The following is a 23,857-nucleotide window of genomic DNA, read 5'->3' on the forward strand; positions in this document are numbered from 1 at the left end:
CCGCCAGAGTACAAAAAACAGACAACGGCCCTCCACAACAGGTCAAGAATGAGATCCCTTTTTTTCTTTGCGTTTTTTTGCATTTACTTCTTTTCAGACAGCTCATATTTACATAAAAACCTTCTGAATTAAACAACTTAAACAACCAAAAGTAAGCAAAACCAGCACGGTAAACAGGCTCTTTTACACAGGCGCGCTGAGAGACACATCCCACACTGCCTTGCGCACAGCTCTGTAAAGGCACACAGTACAGTGCGTCGTGGGGAGACTGACTCCGGCACAATAAACAGAGGTTCCTGTCAGGCCTCACAACAATAGCGGCCCCAGGAGACCAGTGGTCAATGCGGCCTCTGTAGAGCTTTCCGGCTCAGGACCCATTACGGGCCCGTTTAAAAATAGAAATTAAACTCTTGTTTGTGCATTCCTTGCCCCGTGCCATAGCATCACACCCCATGCCAGGACCCTGTCTGGCTGGCACTTCTGGAAGCACAGCAGATGGACGCTTCTCGTTTAATGCATTTATTGACGTATGTACTGGCACCGGCGGGTCGGCGTTCAAACACGGCGAGCCTCGAAAGCCGGTACCTACACAGGCATGCATGCATGAACCCGTGTACACACGCAGACACAGAGACACAGAGACACAGAGACACAGAGACACAGAGACACAGAGACACAGAGACACAGAGACACACAGACACACAGACACACAGACACACAGACACACAGACACAGAGACACAGAGACACACGCAGGCGCAGGCGCAGATGCAGACGCAGACGCAGGAGGGATGTATTTGTGTGGAGGTGGAACAGTGTGTGACTGAGTGAACTGTTCCTCCCGTGGGATCCAATGAAAAGCCACATTGACTCAGAGTCCCCGCCTCCTCAGGGAGAAATGTGCGGAGGGGCGTGGCCCAGCCCTCACAGGCAGGAAACCGTCCCCCCCGCTCCAGCTCCTTCCCTTCAAGCCCAAACACGAGAACACTGGCAGAGCCCCTGCACCTGCTGCTACACCAGGAATACATGCAGCTCTGCAGCACACACAGAGCAGAGCCCTTATACCTGCTGCTACACCAGGGAGACATGCGCTCTGCAGCACACACGGAGCAGAGCCCTTATACCTGCTGCTACACCAGGGAGACATGCGCTCTGCAGCACACACGGAGCAGAGCCCTTATACCTGCTGCTACACCAGGGAGACATGCGCTCTGCAGCACACACGGAGCAGAGCCCTTATACCTGCTGCTACACCAGGGAGACATGCGCTCTGCAGCACACACGGAGCAGAGCCCTTATACCTGCTGCTACACCAGGGAGACATGCGCTCTGCAGCACACACGGAGCAGAGCCCTTATACCTGCTGCTACACCAGGGAGACATGCGCTCTGCAGCACACACGGAGCAGAGCCCTTATACCTGCTGCTACACCAGGAATACATGCAGCTCTGCAGCACACACGGAGCAGAGCCCTTATACCTGCTGCTACACCAGGAATACATGCAGCTCTGCAGCACACGGAGCAGAGCCCTTATACCTGCTGCTACACCAGGGAGACATGCGCTCTGCTTTCTGAATAGGCATGTACCTCCAACCCTGGGGCATCATCTTTTCTGACATGTTCCTGCCAAAGCCGAATAAGGCAAAATTAGAATAAAAATATGTTCACACTCAAGCTTACAATGAGGTTACATCATTAACCAATGTAGTTTGCGAACATGAATTAATAGCTGTTGAAATACATGAACAGAGCTGCACAGATTAACTTCAGTAGTTTGTTCCAACTAAGTAACAGTTCAGTAACCACGACATTAGTTAATGCCAATTTACGTAACATTATTGTGAAGCGTTACTAAAAATGTTGTTAAAAGCACCCAGGCTCGCTGTGTAAAAGGGGCCGGGTGCTGGCAGGTGAGGGTGGGGCCGGAGGAATGGATCACTCAGCGGGGCCAGGTGCTGCGTTTAGGCCGGGGCCAGGGGGGGCCAGGGGGGGCCAGGGGGGTGCAGGGGGGGCAGGGGGGGCCAGGGGGGGCCAGGGGGGTGCAGGGGGGGCAGGGGGGGCCAGGGGGGGCAGGGGGGGCCAGGGGGAGCCAGGGTTGGGATGACCTGAAGAGCCGCAGCCTTTAGCGGGTCAGACGCCCCGCGCCCCCCCCTCAGAGCCCTGCCGAGCGGAGGCGTTACCTCAGACACCCCTCACCCCGTCTCTGTCCCTGCCGGCCGCTGGAGGCCTTCAGAACGGGCTCGTTAAGGCGGGACAGCCTGTCCTCCCGAACCGTGGGGGGGCCGCTCTCCTCGCCTCTCCCCCGCTCCCTCCGTCCTCCGCTCCCCCGCTCGCATTTTATAACCTCGCCTGGAGGCCGGGATCCTTTTAAGTCCAGACGTGGGGGGGCGGGGGGCGCCCTGCCAGACAGCGGAAGCTACAAAGCAGCAGGCCCGGCAGGGCCATTTCCCCCGAAAGAACCCGAACAAAGGAGAGCAGCACCGCCTGCTCCAAACCGGCCTCGGAGCCACGGCCGACCCCTTCCCAGGCTGGGACAGTAAATGCCAGAGGTTACGGTTTCCCAGAGACCACTAACACCCTCCGCCACACAGACACACACAGACACACACAGACACACACACAGACACACACAGACACACCCACACACACACACACACATCCCCGCCCATCCACCACAACCATCCCCACATCCAAGCCCAAACTGCAGCTGGTACTCGCTCAGGGGTTTCAGTCAAGCGGAGGTGAAGGACTATGTCCATCAGCGGTTACCATAGCGCCCAACGGTTTCCCCCGTAAACCAGTCTGAAGTCCCAACGTTCTGGAAAGCAGCGCCGTTAAGTCAGGTCCTTCACATCGGCACGCAGGTCCGTACACAGTCGGGCAGTGAGCCAGGGGTGAGACTAAAAGCTTCCCAAATTCACCTGTGATTGACAGGTGCTGGGCCACAGCAGACGGTTCTCGGGGCTGTGACGGGGGGAAGGCTCTGTATTAACAACGGTTCGCTTCAGCGCTCCGCATCGTGCCGAAGGTTTCTGAACAGACGTGCACCCCGCACGTCTCTCACACCTTTTCATCAGCAGTCAGGGCCCTGAAAACATCAGGCTGCGGAGGCTTCCCCCTCCTCTCTGGAGAGGCACTATCGCGCGGAGGAAACCCAACGCAGCGGTGAAACTTTCGTACCGCGGACGACCGCTGAAAAAGGACACGTGACAACAGAAAGAGAGAATATCTGGAGAACGGTCCGGAAGCTTGCGTCACGGCCGCCCCGGTCTGACCTCCTGCTCAGCAAAGTAACTGAGGTCAACCGTCTGATCTCAGTCTGCCCTCAAGCCTCAACGCTGCGATCCACGGATTATTTTCGAGATATGCCAACTGCCTAGAACCATGCCAGCCGAATACACGCTGATCTGTCAACACTAGAGCCTGCAGGATCTGGCGGGCGAGAACCTCGAGCTAGGTTTTCAAAATCATGAAATCAAACCGCTTCCTTGGATAAAACAATACATCAAACAAGGTCTCCGTTGGCTCGCCCTTTTAAGGGCAGAAACGCAGAAATGTGTGGACGGATTTAGGCCGCGTCCTGTTGGGGCGAAGCGGCTTCTTATAGTCTCTCTCCTGAGATCAAAGTTGTACAATGTCTGGTTTTAAGCGTGAGCTTAAAAAACGATGGATTTAAAAGGGCTTCCCTTTGCCCACTCCTTTTCTTCCGCTGTTGGTCAGTAATGACGTTACTGTTTAAAGTGCGGTCATGTAATTGTCTTAGGTCTCGATGCCAGAGGATGATTCGGTTTCTTGTGCCTTGAGCATTAGCAGCGAGCGATAAAATACAGAACTCCCAATTATGCTAAAATAAATGCAAAAAAAAAAGGACAACTTCCATAATTACATCTTCAAGATCTTTCTAAGAAAGCAAGTTTTCCTAGTGAATAAAAGGCAAACAACTGCTTGGGCCAATGCACAAACGCACACAAACAGACACATAGCATCTAAATGGTAAATGGTAACTGGTTGGCATTTATATAGCGCCTTTATCCAAAGCGCTGTACAATTGATGCTTCTCATTCACCCATTCATACACACACTCACACACCGATGGCGAATGGCTGCCATGCAAAGCGCCGACCAGCTCTTCAGGAGTTAGGTGTTAGGTGTCTTGCTCAGGGACGCTTCGACACAGCCCGGGCGGGGGATCGAACCGGCAGCCCTCCGACTGCCAGACGACTGCTCTTACTGCCTGAGCCATGTTGCCCCCCTATTATTCTAGTGAATACAAGGCTAAGAACTGCTTGGGCCAATGCACAGACGCACACAAACAGACACATAGCATCTATGACACATACAGCATAAGGACTCCTCTATATCTCAGGTCTCATTTTAAGTGTGAAACTAGGTGCAAAAAATATGTTTGGTTTCACACTGGTTAAATGCTAAATATTTTTCTGCCACCTAGATGGGTGATCCAGTTTCCCTACTGAACTACAGTTCCCAATATGAAAATACCACAGCTCAAGACGAGCTTGATTGCCGTGGAAATTGAATAACCAAAAATTGTAACTGCAACCAGAAGTTCATATTACAATCTTGCATTATTAATTTGTACATTTGAGTACAGTTCTAAATGGTAATTTAAAACCGAACAGATTTTTGTGTTTCTATAACAACGCGTGGTTATGAGTGAAATCATGAGAATAGGTTCTGCACTTCGTTGGTGGATAAGGCGTGCGGAGAACTTCCTGCCCAGAATTAATTTGCTGAACAATTTATTAGCCGGCTAAACAGATGGCCAGCCACACGACGACACTGTATGTCAAACTACTCCAAGAGAGATCATGTTGAGAGTGGATGCAGTTTTCTGTGTCTGCTTTCATTCTAGCATATCTTCTCTAAACAAAGCTATTTCCAGCTCCAATTACCAGGTTTGTCCTTTGTGTGAAATGCCCTTGAGCAAAGATTACAAAAACCAATACACAGACAAAAAAAAAAAACCAGACAAAATAATAAAATAAAAACACTTCTTAGAGGGCTTTTCAAAGTAAATGAGTTCTGGAGGTCATTAGACTCTATCCATATTACAACTGTTGTTTTTTTTTATGTGACAGTTACTAAATGCTTTAATCCACAGCAGACTCGTTCAGATGGCTCTTGCATGTTTGCCAGAGATATCATCTTTAATATGTCAAATTCTCTAACACAAAAAGGTATTATACAGAGTATCTACAGCCATTAAACCAACTGCCATTTCGATCTCTGAACCATGAGTGTACACTACAATAAGAGGCTTAGCATTTAACACACTGGCTCTACACATTCGGCCCAGTATTTCAACATTTTTAATCTAGATCAGAATTATCTGCATTTCCAAATCACTTTTTTCATGGGTCAAAGTCAAAAGTCTAATTTCAATATTCAATGTCTCACTGAAGAGTGAAAAGAATTTAAAACACTTTAACTTTCAAAACTAAAAAAAGAAAAGTTACTTCCTAACACAACGGTTTTGAGAGCATAATGTTGTTACTGATCAACCGACCCTAGTTAAAATAACGGTTCACTACGTTATGTGTCCGACTGTCCAACTGGTACATCTGGATTCTGGCAGGAGACATCAATCAGGCCTTTTTCTCATTGGCCGCCTTCATGGGTGGGCAGGGCCATAGTGCTGGCTGTGGAGAGCCCCGATTGGATGGAGTTTCAGTCAGGAAAACTGACCACAAACAAACCCACCCCAGCCGTGCCCCTGGTCACCCGCTATCCCGGTATCCCTGCTGCCTGGTACTACAGCACAGAACTGTGGGCTGGTGTGTCCCTCCACATTCACAGATGTTACAGTGGCGGAGAGGGCGTGCTGTAATAATATACATGTCATTAAAAATTTATGTGACAAAATACATCAGAAACAACATGTCTCCAGCCAGCCCACCTAGGGTGCATGTAAACGCAGAAAAACCTCAAGTACTGTTCAGCTGACCCTGATTTCAGGTTCCTTCCTATAACTCAGTGGTTTCAATCCAGGGACCCCCTACCAAATGCATCCCAGGGACACCTATCATTGGTTAAAAATTGTGATTTTAAAATGGGTGCAAAAGATCATGAACCAAGGAGAGATTGTGACTGCAAGGGGAGGGTTTGAATTGCGCGTGCAGACTGGGAGAGGAGAAAGCTACTGTGGACCAGCGGAGGGGAGCCTGCAATGGCAGACCACCTACAGCACCTGTGAGAAACCCAGGCTGTGAGCAATAAAAGCAGCAGTTTTAGTGACGGTGTCCCCGAGCTAAGTTTACCCAGCCACCGAGGAGATGAGGACCAGCTGTGTACTCCTCCTGCGCACAGCGCACAGAGGGCGAGAGAGGTAAAGGTCTCTATACACCTGCTCTCCCACACCACGTCCTACAACACACCACCTCCTACAACACAGCACCTCCTATAACACAGAACCTCCTATAACACAGAACCTCCTATAACACAGCACCTCCCGCACCACCTCCTATAACACAGAACCTCACACAGCACCTCCTATAATATAACACAGAACCTCCTGCAGCACCTCCTATAGTATAACACATAACCTCACACAGCACCACCTATAGTACACACAGTAAAATGTCCGGTTTTAATTCAACTATGAGTGCATAGGAGTCCAATAGTAATGAGCTCTGTAACACTGGACATTTTACTGTGCAGAACCACCAGCAGCACCTACTATAGTACAACCCAGATCCTCCAGTAGCACCTACTATAGTACAACCCAGATCCTCCAGTAGCACCTACTATAGTACAACCCAGATCCTCCAGTAGCACCTACTATAGTACAACCCAGATCCTCCAGTAGCACCTACTATAGTACAACCCAGATCCTCCAGTTGCACCTACTATAGTACAACCCAGATCCTCCAGTAGCACCTACTATAGTACAACCCAGATCCTCCAGTTGCACCTACTATAGTACAACCCAGATCCTCCAGTAGCACCTGCTATAGTACAACCCAGACCCTCCAGTAGCACCTACTATAGTACAACCCAGATCCTCCAGTAGCACCTGCTATAGTACAACCCAGACCCTCCAGTAGCACCTACTATAGTACAACCCAGATCCTCCAGTAGCATAACACTGCACCTCCTCCCAAACTGACGTAATTTACTTCCACAATGCACCTTCTCCAGCACCACATATCTCCAGCCCATTCTGCAGCCAACACACAACACAGCACCTCCAAATCCAGGCAGCACCTCCTCGGGCACCTCCTGCACAACACAGAGCCTAATCCCGCTCCACACAGCACCTCCAACACAGGAAGTGTGGGAGGCCAGGCAAGCATACGGCCCAGACGTGAATGAACTCCCAACGTGTCCGACGCACGCTCATAAATACAATCTGCAAATGTAAACTGTGAAACACTGATCTCCATCCGATGCGGCATTATAAAGGCCCCACAGTGGGCTCCATTGGGATGATCAGCAGCTGTTTGAGAGCTCTGATCTCCATGGTAAGGGCCCCATAAATAAGCTGCAGACCGTTTTAGTACAGCGCGAGTTAGGATGACATACAGTAATGTTGCTTTTACAGACCACTGTTAGGCAATATGTGCACTTAAGGTTAATAGGAGATGCTTCTCTTGTTGAGAATAACATGTACGCTAACATGATGTATGATAATGTTATTCGCATACAGGGCTTAGGCATTACAGGTACGTTAGTGTGACAGACAAGCGATGTTTCTTCCACAGATGACGATCTTCCGTCATCACGCACTGTGTCTATGCTGTGAGGTATGGATGCGTCCTTCTTCGTGGTTTTAAGCACTGTGTATACGCCGTTTCAGACTGTATGCTGACACACTAACAATGGCCTTCAGCTTGAGAGTCTATTTTCTGTACCCATGCCATAAATAAACATGCACTTTGCCATGATGGTTTTGCATGTCACTCTAGATAATGGTGCCCAAAAGAAATAATCGCAAAAGGAGACAACGCCTCCAAGTTAATTACGATACCCTCTTGTCCTGTGACCTATATGTGACCAACAAAGAGTGGCAGAACTTTCACAATTTACTGTTGATAAGGGCCACGCCCACAAGCGGGCCCCAGACCCCACCCTGAGCACTCAAACTCACACTCGCCAACAGAGCAGGAGGTACGTGCCCACTGTAGCAGAACTGTTCATTTCATGCTGTGTGCCTCCTGTCCTACAGGTGTCGCTGTCACAATACCACTTCCCTTTGTAGACTCCTCCCCCTTTTACTTCTACATCCTTCGGTGAGACTTCCAGCTCCGGGAATAATACTACCGTCGTGCTACAGATGCGGTTTGCTTCCGTATGATAAGTAAAATAGACCAACAGCATTCATTCTCGGTGTGTTCTTTGTATATGCACAGCGCAGAGAAACAAGAACGAGAACGAATTAAAGATCCACAACACCACATTTTACCCGCAACTTGATTGCCAGGTCCATAAACCCCAAAAATTCCCCCCCCCCCTCCCCCTGTTCCTCCACGGCGGCGCGCGCTCACCTGGGTCTCGTCCTGCACCACGCGGTACTGCTCCTTCCACACGCCGATCTTGGACACCTCGTCCTTGCGCAGGGCGCGCTCCTTCTTGAGCTCGGGGCTCCAGAAGGTCTTGATGGAGTTCATGGAGGAGCTGAGCTTGCTCTCCTTCACGTCCACCTCCTTGCGCAGGAGCTCGTTCTCCCGCAGCACCTCCTTCAGCTGCGCCTGCAGGTCCATGATGGTGTTGTCGCGGGCCTGCCGCAGGGAGTGGGGCACGGTGGAGGCCAGGCTGGAGGGCATGTGGTGGTCCCCGAAGGCGATGGCGTCGCAGGGCATCGCCCCGGGCCCCGCGGTGGCGATGTTGGGGCTGCTGCCCATGACCGCCGCCCGGACGCCGTAGGGCAGGCGGCCGCCGGACCGGCCCAGCGTCATGGTGCTCTTCGGGAGGTCGGGGGCCACCACCACCTCGTTGTCGCTGAGGTACATGGGGCCGGAGGTGGCGTAGGCGGCGTTGAGCGACTGGATGTTCTCCATGGAGAGCGTCTTGCCCCCGGACCCGCCCGCCCCGCCCCCGCTGCCCCCCGTGCTGTTGGTGCGGCGGTGGCCCAGGCGGGGGGAGCGGGGCAGTCTCGGGGAGCGGCCGGGGCTCTGGTTACTGCCCCCGCTGTGGTTCCCCTCCATCTTGCCCACCGAGCGGGCGCTGCCATACATGGTGGCGGACTCCGAAAGGGGGGGGCTGGGCACCCGAGCTTTGTTCCGCGGGAAACAAAAAAAACAAAAAAACTAAAAAGAAGAAGGAAAAAAAATAATAAAAGAATGAAAAGAAAAAAGCAAAAGATGTGTAACTTATATATTCCCTCTGGAGAACACCCGGGAATCTGCTGCGCTCTGTGATTTTTTTTTTCCTCCCTCTTCTTCGAGTCTGTCTTAGCTGAACGACAGAACGGAGGATTTCATGTTTCGACAAAGAGGAGGTCTTCGGGAGGCTTTAACGCGGCAGGTCGGCGAAACGAGGGGGAAGGCCCGGTCACTCCATGACAACGGCAGGTCGACGTCAGCTCTGCGATCTGCGGAAGACAACGGCCAAAGGTCAGCGTTTCAGAAAGCGCTCGCTCACAAACCCCCCCCCCCCACCCCCTCCAAACAATTCTCAGCAAACAGACACACAGAGAAACCAGCCCGCGGAGCAGACAGCTGCTGAATCGGTTGCAAAACACTTTTAAGAGTTTCATCCAGACCCGGGGCAGCTCAGCGTTCCTCACACTAGCCGAAATGAAAACGCGCTCCATCGTGGGTTTCGGGTCTTTGTGTGCCAGGTGATAATATCACTTTTCGGGAGCGAGGGCTCTTTTGAAATTAGCGCTCGGCGGAAGGCTGAATTAAGCGGCGCCCATCTTCCCCTGCAGCTCTCCGCCTCGGGTTCATCACACCGAGAGCGCCCTGCACACGTCTGTCACCGAGCGCAGGGACAGGAGGGCTGGGGCCCGCAGAATTACAGCAAGGGGAACACGCACACGCACACGCACACGCACACACAGATAGACAAAAACAAATATCCACACCCATACACACATATGTATATATGCACATACTCAGACTTGCGTGCACACACACACACACACATACACACACACGGTGCAGCAGGCGACCCACAGGTAGCTGGTCAGAGGAACGCTGTGAGCCTGAGACAGGTCTTTACACCTTTAGCACCGACCCACAGCCCCTGCACATCCCCACAGGAGAGCCCCAGCGATTCAGCACGCCCCTCCCCTACCCACTCGCTATGCAGGTCACTCAAACCCCTCCATCCACAGCCCCGCCCCTTTACCCACAGTCACCACCCCCATCTCTTTACATCACGTCCTGATCCCAGCAACCTAACGTGCAACAAAGCAGGTATGCCTCTCACTGACAACGGGAGGTTCATCAGGGGTGAGGGGTGGGGGTCACCTGGAGTCATCTGGTACTGTAGCTGCACCAATGTGTAAAGAGCCTAAAACGGCATCCTTCGTTTGTCGGCCGCGTGTGAGTAGGCGTTCTTCCTCAACTCCCGTGGACCCACTCAAAGACCCCTGCAGCCAATCGAAGAGTGGACAAGGTGCGGGAGACATTCGATGTGCTAGCATACGATTAACATGCTATCTCCGTTACGGTTTCTCAAGCAGTTTTCTACTGCTGATTATTCGGATAGTTGATAGAAAGTAATATTCCTAGAAAAGAAGAGAGCTTGAAATATGAACTGGGAAATACTGAAATAAGCATCTGTACCTGGGTATGTTTGTGTGTGGGTGTGTGTGAGGTTACAAGGAACAAAAATATTTACAGTAAATTCATTATGCATGCTAAAGGGCTTTATTCTGCGGGTTCAGTGGAATGACCCAGACTTCCAGTCAGTCACAGGCTAATGGCTGCCTCCGCCAACTGCTACATTCCTCTCAAAAACATTTTTATAAAAAAAATTTAAAAAACACTTTATAAGCCAGAAAAGATTTACTGCAAGGCCTTTAGAAACCCTCTCACACACTCATACAGGCATGCACACACACGCATGCGCGCACACACACACACACACACACACACACACTTGGCCCTGCAATTCTTCCTTATCATGTTGCTGCAGACCCATGGTCAGGCCCTCCCATTTCCCAGGGTGCTGTGCAGCAGGAAGTGCACAGTCGGGGGTTTTCATTCCCCCAGTAGACGTTTCTATAATGGGCTGGAAACCCGCTGGTTCTGTCTGCAGGTCTGAGTGGGGATCAGGAGGGCCCTGTGTTGTGTACCCAGTTATAACCTCTCTGTGACAGTCTGTATGATACACACTTAACTACAATTAACCAGTCGGAGCGGGATACCCCTCCTACAAAACCAGACCACCATAATAGAATGGATGGGAACAAATAATTGCTTCATCCCGAGAGTTAAAAACGAAATACTTTCTATTATCTTTATCAAAAAGAATCATCCTATTATCCTTATGTCCTACACCTGTGTACTTTCTCTGCCAGCTTCTCCCCCCATCACACAGAGCACTGTGCAATACAGAGTGAGCCGTTCTGAACATCACTTCTGAATGTCACTCAGGAAACTGTTAATTGCTACTAATGCTGAACCAAATGAAACAGAGAGAGAGAGACAGAGAGAGGAGAGAGCTAAAGAGAGCGAGTGTAAGAGAGAGAGAGAAGCAAGAGGAGAGACAGAGAGAGACAGAAAGAGGAGAGACAGAGAGAGAGACAGAGAGGAGAGAGCTAAAGAGAGCGAGTGTGAGAGAGAGAGAGAAGCAAGAGGAGAGAAAGAGAGAGACAGAAAGAGGAGAGACAGAGAGAGAGACGGAGAGAGGAGAGAGCTAAAGAGAGAGAGAGAGCGAGAGAGAGAGAAGCAGCACTGATTGCTAATCAGTACTGACACCATTACCACAACAGCATGAGGAGCCACAACAGGGCCATCCTCCGCCCACAATCTGCAGGCCGGGGCCGGGGCCGGGGGGGGGTGACTGGAGGGGAGAGACGGAGGAAGGAGGGATGAAGAGCGAAGACAGAAATGAGGAGAGACAAGAGCGAGAGGACAGGGAGGGAGAGATCAGAGAGAAGGAACGAGGAAGGCGAAGGAGAAGGAAAAGAGGGAGATGTGGATGAAGGAGAGGGACAGAGAGGGAGGGAGGAAGACATTTTGGAGCGAGTGAGCGAAAGAGAAACGGATGATTAATAGAGTGCCGCACATTAATAATGTTCTTTTTCTCGAGCCCTGCCACGCCCCGCCCTTCCACACAGGGACACAGTGGCAGCCTTTTATCCGGCAGAATTCCGAAACTTTCCCGTTTAGCGGTCACGTGCGAATGGGAGCCGGAGTGCGCAATCCTGGAAAAGTCTCTCTGGCTGGAGAGGAGTAGCCCAGCACTTCCATGTTAGTGAGAAGTGAACAAATCGGCGACATTACGGGACCAGGCGTGCAAAGCCTGACTCGTTTCGATGAGACGTACATCACGGTGTACGTCGTTTCTTATTTGCTATGTGTATATGCAATCCCCATTCCTAATCAAAGGGCTCGCTTTTTCCCCATGCAGTTACCGGCCAATGTCACTCCTCACACCTGTGGCATTCACTGGCCCCCAAACGGCCACTCCCCCTCAAAGGCTACGTAGCAACACTTTGGGCGGGAATTTGTCCAGGACACCAGGGCTAACACCCCACTAATGTCAGTCATTTTTCCTATATTGAAGTCCCGGTTTGAAAATGAGCCCTTTAATATATGCTGTAGCCTATATTTATAATCCATTAATAAGGGTTGGGGAAAAAAAAAAAAAATCCTGAGGGATTCTTTCTATTTATGACTCCATCATTAGAGCACTCTCTCCACTAAAGGATTGAGAATCCCCAACATTTCTTTAACCAGTGTGCGGCTCCTGTAATAATCAGGTTTAACGCATTTTGTCGGCATAGATACGTAATGCTCAAGAGTGCTGGCTCAGGATCCTTTTAAAATAATTGTTCTACTCAATGGTTGAGGGTGGAGTAAAGGTTGGATGATCAGAGATCAATGCATAAGTGTGCAGGGGTTCCACAATTTTCGCTGACGAGGAGTAGAACGGCTTGTACGCACGCGTGTGTGTTGCGTGCAACTGCATAATAATGCTGTGTATGGGGTGGGCTGATAATTATCAGCACTTCTTTCAGCACTGCTGTGAAAACACAGGCAGGCAGCTAAGATGTGAACATGTGTCCAGGTGAGTGAGTCAATGCTAAGAGTAAACATAGTGCCAAACCCCCCAAAGGCTCTATCATTACATTGCATTATTGCCATTGGGCAGACGCTCTTATCCAGAGCGACGTACAGTTGACTAGAATATGCAGGAGACCATCCTCCCCTGGAGCAATGCAGGGTTAAGGACCCTGCTCAAGGCAGTGCAGATCTCATTGTGGCTACACTGGGGATCGAACAACCAACTTTGCGTGTCCCAGTCATGTACCTTAACCACTACGCTACAGGCTGCCTATTGCCTGAGCATCCCTGTATCTCTTGCTCTCAATCCTTTCTAGGAACACCTTAAAACACCTTACAGCCAATCAAAGCCACCGTGACCTGCAATGAAGGGCAACCATGGGCAATCATGCTTCTTCCTTGGCTCCAAACTCCCAAAAAATAGAAAGGGAACAGCACCATTGTAGAGGGGTGCTATGGGCACGGGGGTTGGGTGGTGGTAGTTGTGGGGGTGTCAATGTCCTAAACTTCAACAACAACGTAGACCACACACAGCCGTGACCCGATTGGTTGTTCGGCCCACCCCTTCTTTGAGGCCACGTCTCCTGGAATAGCAAGACGGTGACTCAACCCGGGCAGTTCCCATGATCCTCAGCCATGCCACGGGGGAAACAGGATCCGCCATCACCTAGAGCTGAGGCAGCCACTGGGGACGGCCAGCCTGGCAGCCGTCCACCCAGACGTCATACGCCCCCGTCCATCTCTCGCGCACTCCAGAGACAAACGTGTATGGGACAAGCTGTCAGATGAGGCCTGATTTAAAAGGTTAACTCAACAGGCTTTGACACATGTAAAAATATATCGTTAATCTAAAATGGCCGACTCACTTGTAGAAGCTACAAACTATGTTATATCATGGTGAGGACAAACCCCTGTGTACCAAAGTGTGCCAAAAACATGTTTCATTTTACATCACCTGAAAGGCGTGTTCAATTTTGATCCTCATTGAGCACTCTTATCAAACAAAACGATGCATTTCAAAAATACAGTTACAAACCGAGAACCACTGTTGGAAGAAAATATTCCCTGACCATCTAAACTTGTGCTGTCTCTTCCTTTCTCCGAATTTGAATATGTGGCATCAAACAGCAATGATTCACAATGCATTGCTGCAATTGTTGGCCCTCCCAAATATGTGAGGACAGATCTGGGGAATTTCAATGCTAGGTTGGACTAGATAGTGTGCTGGTACGGCCTTTGGAATATGGGCCAGATAGTGTGCTCCTGGGCAGAGAGAAGGCTAAGCAGCCATTGTACGAGGCTCTGTCATTGCACATTACGTAGCATTTAAAATATTCTCAAGGGCCACACCTGACAGGCTGGAGGCCTCAGGGCCAAACTGACCAAGATGACTCCCCGCAACCAACCAATCCCTGAATCGCATGTCCCTGATTTCATCGCCAAGGATACGTTACTTTGCCAGCAGGACAATAGCTGCAAGATGAATCACACTGGAAAAGGCTTTCTGAAGACAGAAAAAAAAAAAAACAACCTTGGGAATATGCCAGCTCCATAACCCAACACCTCACTCCTCATGACTGTACACATTTATAGATGTAGCCTACTTTATATGCGCACACACACAAGCACATACAAGCGTTCCACATTCGTTTCAGCCAGACAGCCATTTTGGCAACGGGATTAAAAAAAAAAAAAAAAAAAAAAGGGTTTTTGAATGACCAGAAATTCTGCCGTGCTTACGCATCAGAACAGCGTGTCAGTATTTGGGCAGTGGAGGCACTCCAAGTTACAGTAGTAGGCTAAGGCAAGTATCCAAACCTACAGCTCGCAGGACAGAAGAAATTCATCAAATGGAACATTTATTTCCAAACACAACCCCCCCCCACCCACCCACCTGCCCCACTCCTGTTATGGCTCATGGTCCACAGAGCACTTCAAGCTCAGCTCCTTATCCAGAACTTATGAGCCAAGTCACCTCAGTAAAAACAGCCACACGCAGCCCAGTAAGGCATGTGAAGCCCCAATTCAAAGCATCGAATGGAAATATTCTGTCATAGAACCTTCAACAAAAGACACCAAAAATGATGATTCTTCCATCTTTTTTTTTTCATCTTTTTTTTTTTGCTTGTTATTCAAGGTCTGGGCTTCTGGCATTATCAAGCCTTCACAAACAGCATGTGACTTTTGATTTTTCAGGCGAATATATTTGGAGGCTATGAAACATAAAAGGCCAAAGTTTTTAGAAGGGGAGAGAAGGGGAGGGCGAACCAAATGACACAGAAAATGCAGCCAATGCAGACTACGTAAACATGCAAAAATGTCATGCCATGACATTTCCAGTTGCAGCTCAGAGTTAAAATTATACATGTAAGGGTTGTTTGAGATGTGTTATTATGTCCCATGCACATTCAAAACTGCAGATGAATGGGGTAAAAAAAAAAAAAAAAAATGGAAAACAACCCAGGCATAGTTTCAAAAGTTCAACTTGACAAAACTTCCATACATGATTTATGTCAAATAATTGTTTTCATGTGGACATTCGCCTTGTTTTACAATTTTCACAAACTAAAGGAATTAAGCCAAAACCAGAAAATGCTTTCAAATTTAACTATGTATGCACTACTGTTTCTAGTGACCAGGCCTGCATAGCTAACTGGTCCTGCTAAAGGTACCAAATCCTGGCGTGCGTTTCAGCACAGCTGGGTATTGGTGTACACCACCTTATTCATGCTATTATCTAATCATCCAATCATGTGGCCGCAGGGTAATGCATAAAACCATGCAGATATGGGTCACAAGCTTCAGTTAAGGTCCACATCAAGCATCAGAATGGGGAAAAAATTTGATCTAAGTGACTTTGGCCGTGGAATGATTATTAGTGCCAGACAGGGTGGTCTGGGCATCTCAGAAACTTTCACAGACAACAGTCTCTAGAGTTTGCAGAAAATGGTGCGAAAAACCAAAAACATTGAGTGAGCAGCAGCTCTGTGGGAGAGAGGTCCGAGAAGAATGGCCAGACTGGGCAAAGCTGAGAGGAAGGTGACAGTAACGCAAATAACCACACATTACAACAGTGGTATGCAGAAGAGCATCTCTGAACACACAACACATCAAACCTCTGAGTGGTTAGGCTACAGCAGCAGAAGACTGAAGTCCAAAAAAAATGTCTAATAAATACCTAATAAAGTGCTCACTGAGTGTATACATTGCATGGCCCAGGGGATATACGGTATGTGAGGGATTTAGGTGGCTGGGATAGCAGTGTTTACTGCAACCCCCGTTAGCTGACCGGGCACCTGTGGCTTGCTCTCTGCATGTATGATTGGGTCTCCTTCAACCCCGCTCCGCGTGTGTGCAGCTTGCCAATATCCTCAAACTCATCGCATAACTGGTCCCCCTGACTGGCGGAAAGGGTAAGCGTGAATCAACTCATCCATGGAGCCATGGAGAGAAAGCACTTTAGCTTAGATGTCCACAGCACATCGCTGATATATGACCATGTGGAGGCAGGACTAAAGAGGGACAGGGAAAGAGAACCCAATGAGAAAAAACAAAAACAATTAAGTTTCTCGTCAGCAGGGCTGAGAAAGCAATTTCCATCTCGATGAGAGGGAAAAGGGCCGGAGACGACAAACTGACAGGAAGTTGTTGTCGAGATGTTGTCGCTGGACGTGAGGGCGTCGCATCGCGCAGTCAGTGACTCCGGACTCCGCCGCCACGTCCCCGCCAACGGCAGTGCGCTTTCTCCCCCGGCCGAGAGGCAGAACGTCACTCCCGCTTACAGAGGAAGGGAGAGACACCGGCGCCTGGCCTGCCAGGGGGAGGGAAAGGAGGGCAGGTGCAGAGGAGAAAAGGTGTGTCCGTGAGAAAGCAGGAAGGGGGGGGGGGGAAGTGGGGCGCATTCCGGGACAGGTTTCAGTTGAGTTCACACGTTGCATTTACGCAACAAGTAGACTTATTCTCTCAATATATTTGTCACCGGAAGGCAAATATATCCAGGTGCTGGATAGCTTGCTAAGCGACATGCAAGCAGAATTATTTCTCGGTGAAAGTACACAGAGTGCATGGACAGGTTTGCAAAAAATGTCTCCCCCCCCCAGTCCATTCATTCTGCTGAAATTACAGATCGGAATGCGGCATCACAGCAGAAAGACAACCAAATTTCATACGGGGGTGGTGTGTGGTTCAAAATTCCCTGAAACAGCTTAAAAATAAAGAAGATTAGAGTTGTCACAGCCAAGGCCCACAGACTAATTTTCACTTCTAACAGGATAAATGTTCATAAAAATATATATATATTTTTTTTTTTTTTTTTTTTTAAACTGTGCTGCACGACTTCAAAATGTGCGGCTGCAGGGAGGGTGAGGGACTCGATGAACCCAGTCCACCAGAATGATCTAATTAGGTCACTTTTAGAAGATCAGCTGTGTGTGGATGGCACGTCACGACCGCCGGAGGATCAGGGCGTCTCCCCCAGCTGGGTCACCACTGCACAGGGACGGCTAGGAACCGCCTTCCAGCGCGGATCAATCACACACGGATGGGGCGGGGACAGCCAACCACCACTGCAGCGCTGCCCGCTCTGAACCTTATACCCCGTTAGCAGGCCAGATACACCAAACTCTGAACCTGACACCCCTTTAGCAGGCCAGATACACCAAACTCTGAACCTTATACCCCGTTAGCAGACCAGACACACCAAACTCTGAACCTTACACCCCTTTAGCAGGCCAGATACACCAAACTCTGAACCTTATACCCCGTTAGCAGGCCAGATACACCAAACTCTGAACCTTATACCCCGTTAGCAGACCAGATACACCAAACTCTGAACCTTATATCCCGTTAGCAGACCAGATACACCAAACTCTGAACCTTACACCCCTTTAGCAGGCCAGATACACCAAACTCTGAACCTTATACCCCGTTAGCAGGCCAGATACACCAAACTCTGAACCTTACACCCCTTTAGCAGGCCAGATACACCAAACTCTGAACCTTATACCCTGTTAGCAGGCCAGATACACCAAACTCTGAACCTTATACCCCGTTAGCAGGCCAGATACACCAAACTCTGAACCTTATACCCCGTTAGCAGGCCAGATGCACCAAACTCTGAACCTTATACCCCTTTAGCAGGCCAGATACACCAAACTCTGAACCTTATACCCTGTTAGCAGGCCAGATACACCAAACTCTGAACCTTATACCCCGTTAGCAGGCCAGATACACCAAACTCTGAACCTTATACCCCGTTAGCAGGCCAGATGCACCAAACTCTGAACCTTATACCCCGTTAGCAGGCCAGATACACCAAACTGAACCTTATACCCCGTTAGCAGGCCAGATACACCAAACTGAGCCTTATACCCCGTTAGCAGGCCAGATACACCACACTGAACCTGACACCCCGTTAGCAGACCAGATACACTAAACTGTGGGGGAAAACAGAGAGTTCACCTGAGGCTTTGTCCATACTTTCTTCTGGGGGGACTGGGACATACAGATGCTTGTCCTTTCTTATTACGGAGTACGCATGCCAGCACTTTTTTTAAACTGAGGCACGGTACTCATTCTAATATAACCCTCTTTTGTTTCCTGAATACCCCTACACTCACCCGCAGAATTGAAATTCCAAAAGGTGCGTCTTTGACCGAGGAGCAGCGGAGCGCCATACTGGAGCAGTGAAGGCCTCGGAGCTGTGACCCAAATGCTTCAAGTGTGATTATCTGGTGAAGGCACCCCAGAGACAGGCACTTAACCTGCACAGTTTCCTCATATCCAAGCACATGAATAGGAATATGCAAACACAAATGCAAGCCAGGCAGCCGGGCAGCACTTGATCAGATTGTGGATCACATACACAATGCAAATATACTCGGCTTCACACACGCTCCCAGGTTGGGTTTGGGACGGGAGTTGCATCCCAAACCAGGTGGGCCAGCAACCCGGTCGTAAAAACCTGACCCCCTCTCCCCCTCTCCCCCTCTCCCTCTCTCTCTCTCCTTCTCTCCCTCCGTAAGCCAGGGTTAGAGAGAGCACAAGGGGCAAGAAAGCCACTTTGATCATTCCCGGAAAAAAAATGCCAGCTTCCCTGTCACTTCTCTAAAAGGTTTGACACAGACCAGGTGTGTCCAAACTCCAAAGTGCTTCTGGGATACCAGACAAGAGGAAGGGGGGCCTGGGGGGGGGGAGCTGCTGACACAGACTGCTCTGAATAAAATCAAAAGCATGTCCTTGGATGTGCACACACAGCCAGGTGATGTGTGATGCCATCTAAACTCCCTAAAGGACAGAATGTTACGCTGAATATTCACGCCGTCTGATGTTTCGCTTAAGTGATTAGACCCATTAAATCGTACGAGTGCGGGCGCTCATTTCTAGTTCCTAAAATGTACTAGGGGGCGACATGGCTCAGGCAGTAAGAGCAGTCGTCTGGCAGTCGGAGGGTTGCCGGTTCGATCCCCCAAGCAAGACACCTAACCCCCAAATGCTCCTGACGAGCTGGTTGGCGCCTTACATGGCAGCCAATTGCCGTCAATGTGTGAGTGTGTGTAGGAATGGGTGAATGAGAAGCATCAATTGTACAGCGCTTTGGATAAAGGCGCTATATAAATTCCAACCATTTACTCCTCACTTAGGTTTGACCGCATTTTACATAACACTGACATTATTTAGAGAAAAGTAGAGGTTACAAGACATCCTCACAGAAATAAAATGAACTGCAAATATACTTAGGTGAAATGGATCAACAAGATGTTGCAACATTTAACAAAGGTATGCTTAATACTGGCACTTTCAAATACTCGAATGATTGTTTTTAAATATACATCATAAAATGTTCATTGTAATACTTTTTAGTTGCAATGTAAAAAAAAAAGTACAATTATCAAAAATATAAACAACGCATTGTAGAATATGTAGTATATATTTCTGTACAAAAAAAAAAATTTAATGAGTAATAATCTCAAGAAATCCAAAATCTGAACAAGCTTTGACCCCCACCAGTATCAGTCTTAAAGCACATACAGCCCTGAGATAGCATGCTTACCTGACCTGCGCTAGCTCCACACAATCTCCCTCACCTCCTAAGCTCACACACGGGGACTGACATCATCGTCTAGGCCACATCTCGCGCATCCAAAACCCAAAGTTCACCTGAGAACATCCATTCCTTGATAGCCCTGACTGCCCCTGCCGAGAATCTCGCAGGGAATGAGACCGATGATTGCCCCCACAAGGCTACATACGGATTGCTACTCTGGCATGAATAAATTGTCAAGCAGTGCATCATATTTTTAACTAGCCATACCATTTTAATGAAAACAGGAGGCATTGGGTGGAGAGGGCACCCTAGCACCTAGCAGCAAGCAGGGCGGGCCTTGGTCATTGTGAATATGACATCCAGGAGTTTAGATCTTTTTTCAATGACTTCTTTTTTTAAAATATATTTTCAAGCAAATTGCATTTATCTTACGTGCAGACGTCTAGACATCATTGTCATCAATCCAAACAAAGAAAAAAAGGTGTTTGCTTATACATCAATATAGTTAGTTGTTTGGGTCAACCTGTGGAGAAATCGCAATGATATTCGCCCTGATCCCACGCTTATGTACACGAGAAATGTAGGCGGGGAGGGGGAACCCCCAATGCTGTGGATTTTAATTTCCACCACGGTTACAACCAACACCATTGACTGCGAAGCCAATTCTTGAGAGAATAAAATGATTGTAATGTATGACGTCTATCAATCTGCACTGTTTAGCAGCTGATAAATGGCACGAGGCAATTTCCTTCGAAAATAGGGAGGACCGAATTCTTCCTTTTTTTAAATGGGCGGCAACAGTATTTCTTTGCGTGCTATACCTGGCTACATATTCAAAATTAAAAAATAACTATCCACAATTACGTTTTACAATACGTGTAAGATTACATTTGATGAGATAATTTATTCGCAAGTCTATTGCTTGCCTAACTAACCAAGCTTACGCGGCTAACATATTTGTAACAATTTGCACATCTTGCTCATGTTGCAAAAATGCAGCCCAATCTCTTATCGTTAGCGGTATATCATAGTAGCTATCTTGCCATTGTGTTACCTTGCTTGTTGTTACATTGTTACATTGGCTTCGGTATCGTATCGAATTTCGTAACTGCTCAGAAAAAGACCACAAGTCATAGGTTATATACGTAGATAAAACATTGGCAAATGAATACACATGAATAACGACCCACCGGGGGAAATGCAGTATTACGACTTCCACTACTGACGTGACATTAACAGCTAGCTAGCTTAGTAGGTTGAAAATGGACGATTATTTAAAAATGGAAATGTAGCCGTCTTTATTTGTAGCCAGCTAACATTAGCCAACTACCTGGTGGAAAATACCGATGAAAGGAGACACCCTTGATCGGTTTTCCCTCAATACATTTTTCCTTCCATCGCCTGTTCCCTCAACAATTACCCAGGCATTTCACATATGATTTCATAGCGATCCTCCCGAAGCGAGCCGAAACACAACTCGATTTTCTTATCCTAAAACCGGAATTCCATTCCTTCCAACACAAATATAACGACCATACAGGACTGCACACATATGGAGTAGACAAGACGTCTCGGTCTCTCTGCCCAGCCAGCACCAAGTCCGACTGTTCAAGAACACAATGATGAAAATCACTTTTTAAAATGTAAACCAGCTACCTTCTTCTCACATATCCCGTTTATCCAGTTGTAGTTTAAGCACTGCGCCGTACTCCTGTGTTGCAGACGGACCGTTATCAAAGGCAATCCGCTACATTAAAGGATGTGCTTTACTATAATACTTATTTCTTTTTTTTCTTTTTTTCCTCTCTTGCCAGCACTACCAGTAGCTCCGCGAGCCAGGGCGCTTCAGTGACGTAAGGATCACGGTGCGCGTTCACGCTACAGGCCCCCACCACCGCCACGCAAGAGTCGCTCGGTTCTTCAAGCCTAGACAGACGCCATACTGATAAGGTCCGTTCTCCCACAGTAAAATAACGGAAATGGGGAGAAATCGCCCGCTCGGAATAGACTGTCCTTTGCCAAAATTGCCACCTTCAACTATTCTCTCCATCTTCTTCCCAATTAACAGCAAATGATCTGCTGCTGTCATGCATGCGTAGGAATTATGGCATTATTGTTCAGCTGTTATCCCGAATTTTTTTTTCAAGCAATTATGGTGTGAATATAGGCTACAGTAGGCCTACCTGTGTCTGTGCTACAGGTTTTGATGGTGAATTCGTATAGAAATAGAATAGCCTATACGTCAAGGAGGTTAGAAAGGTAACTATTGTACGTTATCACATCCTACAATATTTGTTGCATAACTTGTTTCTTACATTGTCATTGTTGTTTTTTCCCTTGATTTCGTTGACATCGTGTGTGTGTGTGTGTGTGTGTGTGTGTGTGTGTGTGTGTGCATAACAGGAGATTGGTTATCATTGAGAAAGGGGAAGAAATCCATGGGAACTCAATGTCCCTGGGCCTGACATTGCTGTGATTTCAGAACGGAGGAATCAATATTAAATTATTTTTGAAGCGTCGTTAATTGCTTGTTTGTTTTTCCCTCGCAGGTGCATATATTCTTCTGCAAATACAAAATGGCAGGACAAATACATTTCCCGGGTGTACTAAATCATACTAAATAATAATGACCATAATGTGCTTCATATATACACAATGAAAAGACAATGCAGATCAAAGTGCTTGACAGCAGAACAAAAAGACAATATTTAAAAATTACAAATACGAATCTAAAAGATTTATGAAAATAATACATAATAATAACACACAAAATGAGGTATAGAGAACAATAATTGTAACAGAATCTACAGTTACTATGTATGACAATGTGTTCATCTGTATTCATAGCTGTATTTAACTACTGTCAATTGATGTAAAGAAAACTTTCATAAATTGTATTCAGTTATTTATTCATATTATGAAACACATTTGGGAATTGTAAAATGTAAGCCTTTTTATCTTTTCTAAAAAAAAAAACCTGTTTCATTTTCAAGAATTTATCATACAATAAAATACTGTGTGATTATACTTATACATACCCAGATTTGCAACCGTGAACGCTTCCTCAGATTTAACATTGTTCTGTGGTGTAATGTGTAAACGGTCCACTAGTGGCCAGTATTGTGTATTTTATAGCCCTCACAGTCATTCATCTTTCTGTGAATGGTTGGCTACATTTTCACCACATATTGTAACTGTTTGTCAGTCGATTAAAGGTACATGAGAGCTAAAGATTTGGTATTCAAAAGCAGCTTTCCAGATTTTTCTTCACACGTTTGAATGTCTGTTACTGATGAAATTAGTCCTGACATTTATAGTATTTTCCACATTGAGTTCCTTTGTCCATATCCATATACTATGTATACACATACCACGTATGTAATGCATACACATTTTTTTCCAATGTTGTGGTCATTTTGACACCAAACATCAAGATTTTCCAACATCTTTGAAGGCAATATACTCGCATCTCTTGGCATCTCCAGACTTCTAAAACAGACAGAAGCATCCTGACAGTAGTGTGTGCTGCATCCCTTCCTATCTCCACTCATAGTGTAAGAAAAAGGTCCAGCGAAAAACTGCTGTGTTTTTTGGTTTGTTAGTTTTTTGGGGG

General features: G+C 47.8%; 1 protein-coding gene across 1 annotated transcript in view; it reads right to left on the reverse strand.

Annotated features, from left to right (window-relative positions):
• Window positions 1–22,141, reverse strand: part of LOC133135762 (ELKS/Rab6-interacting/CAST family member 1-like) — a 236,321-nt gene extending 214,180 nt beyond the window's left edge. The window contains 2 exon segments of the mRNA XM_061253024.1: window positions 8,505–9,550; window positions 21,901–22,141. Coding sequence (XP_061109008.1) covers window positions 8,505–9,194 — 690 coding nt within the window. The 5' untranslated portion in view covers window positions 9,195–9,550; window positions 21,901–22,141.
• Window positions 22,142–23,857: the final 1,716 nt, after the last annotated feature.

Source organism: Conger conger, chromosome 8, assembly GCF_963514075.1.
Source record: "Conger conger chromosome 8, fConCon1.1, whole genome shotgun sequence".
NCBI lineage: Eukaryota > Metazoa > Chordata > Actinopteri > Anguilliformes > Congridae > Conger > Conger conger.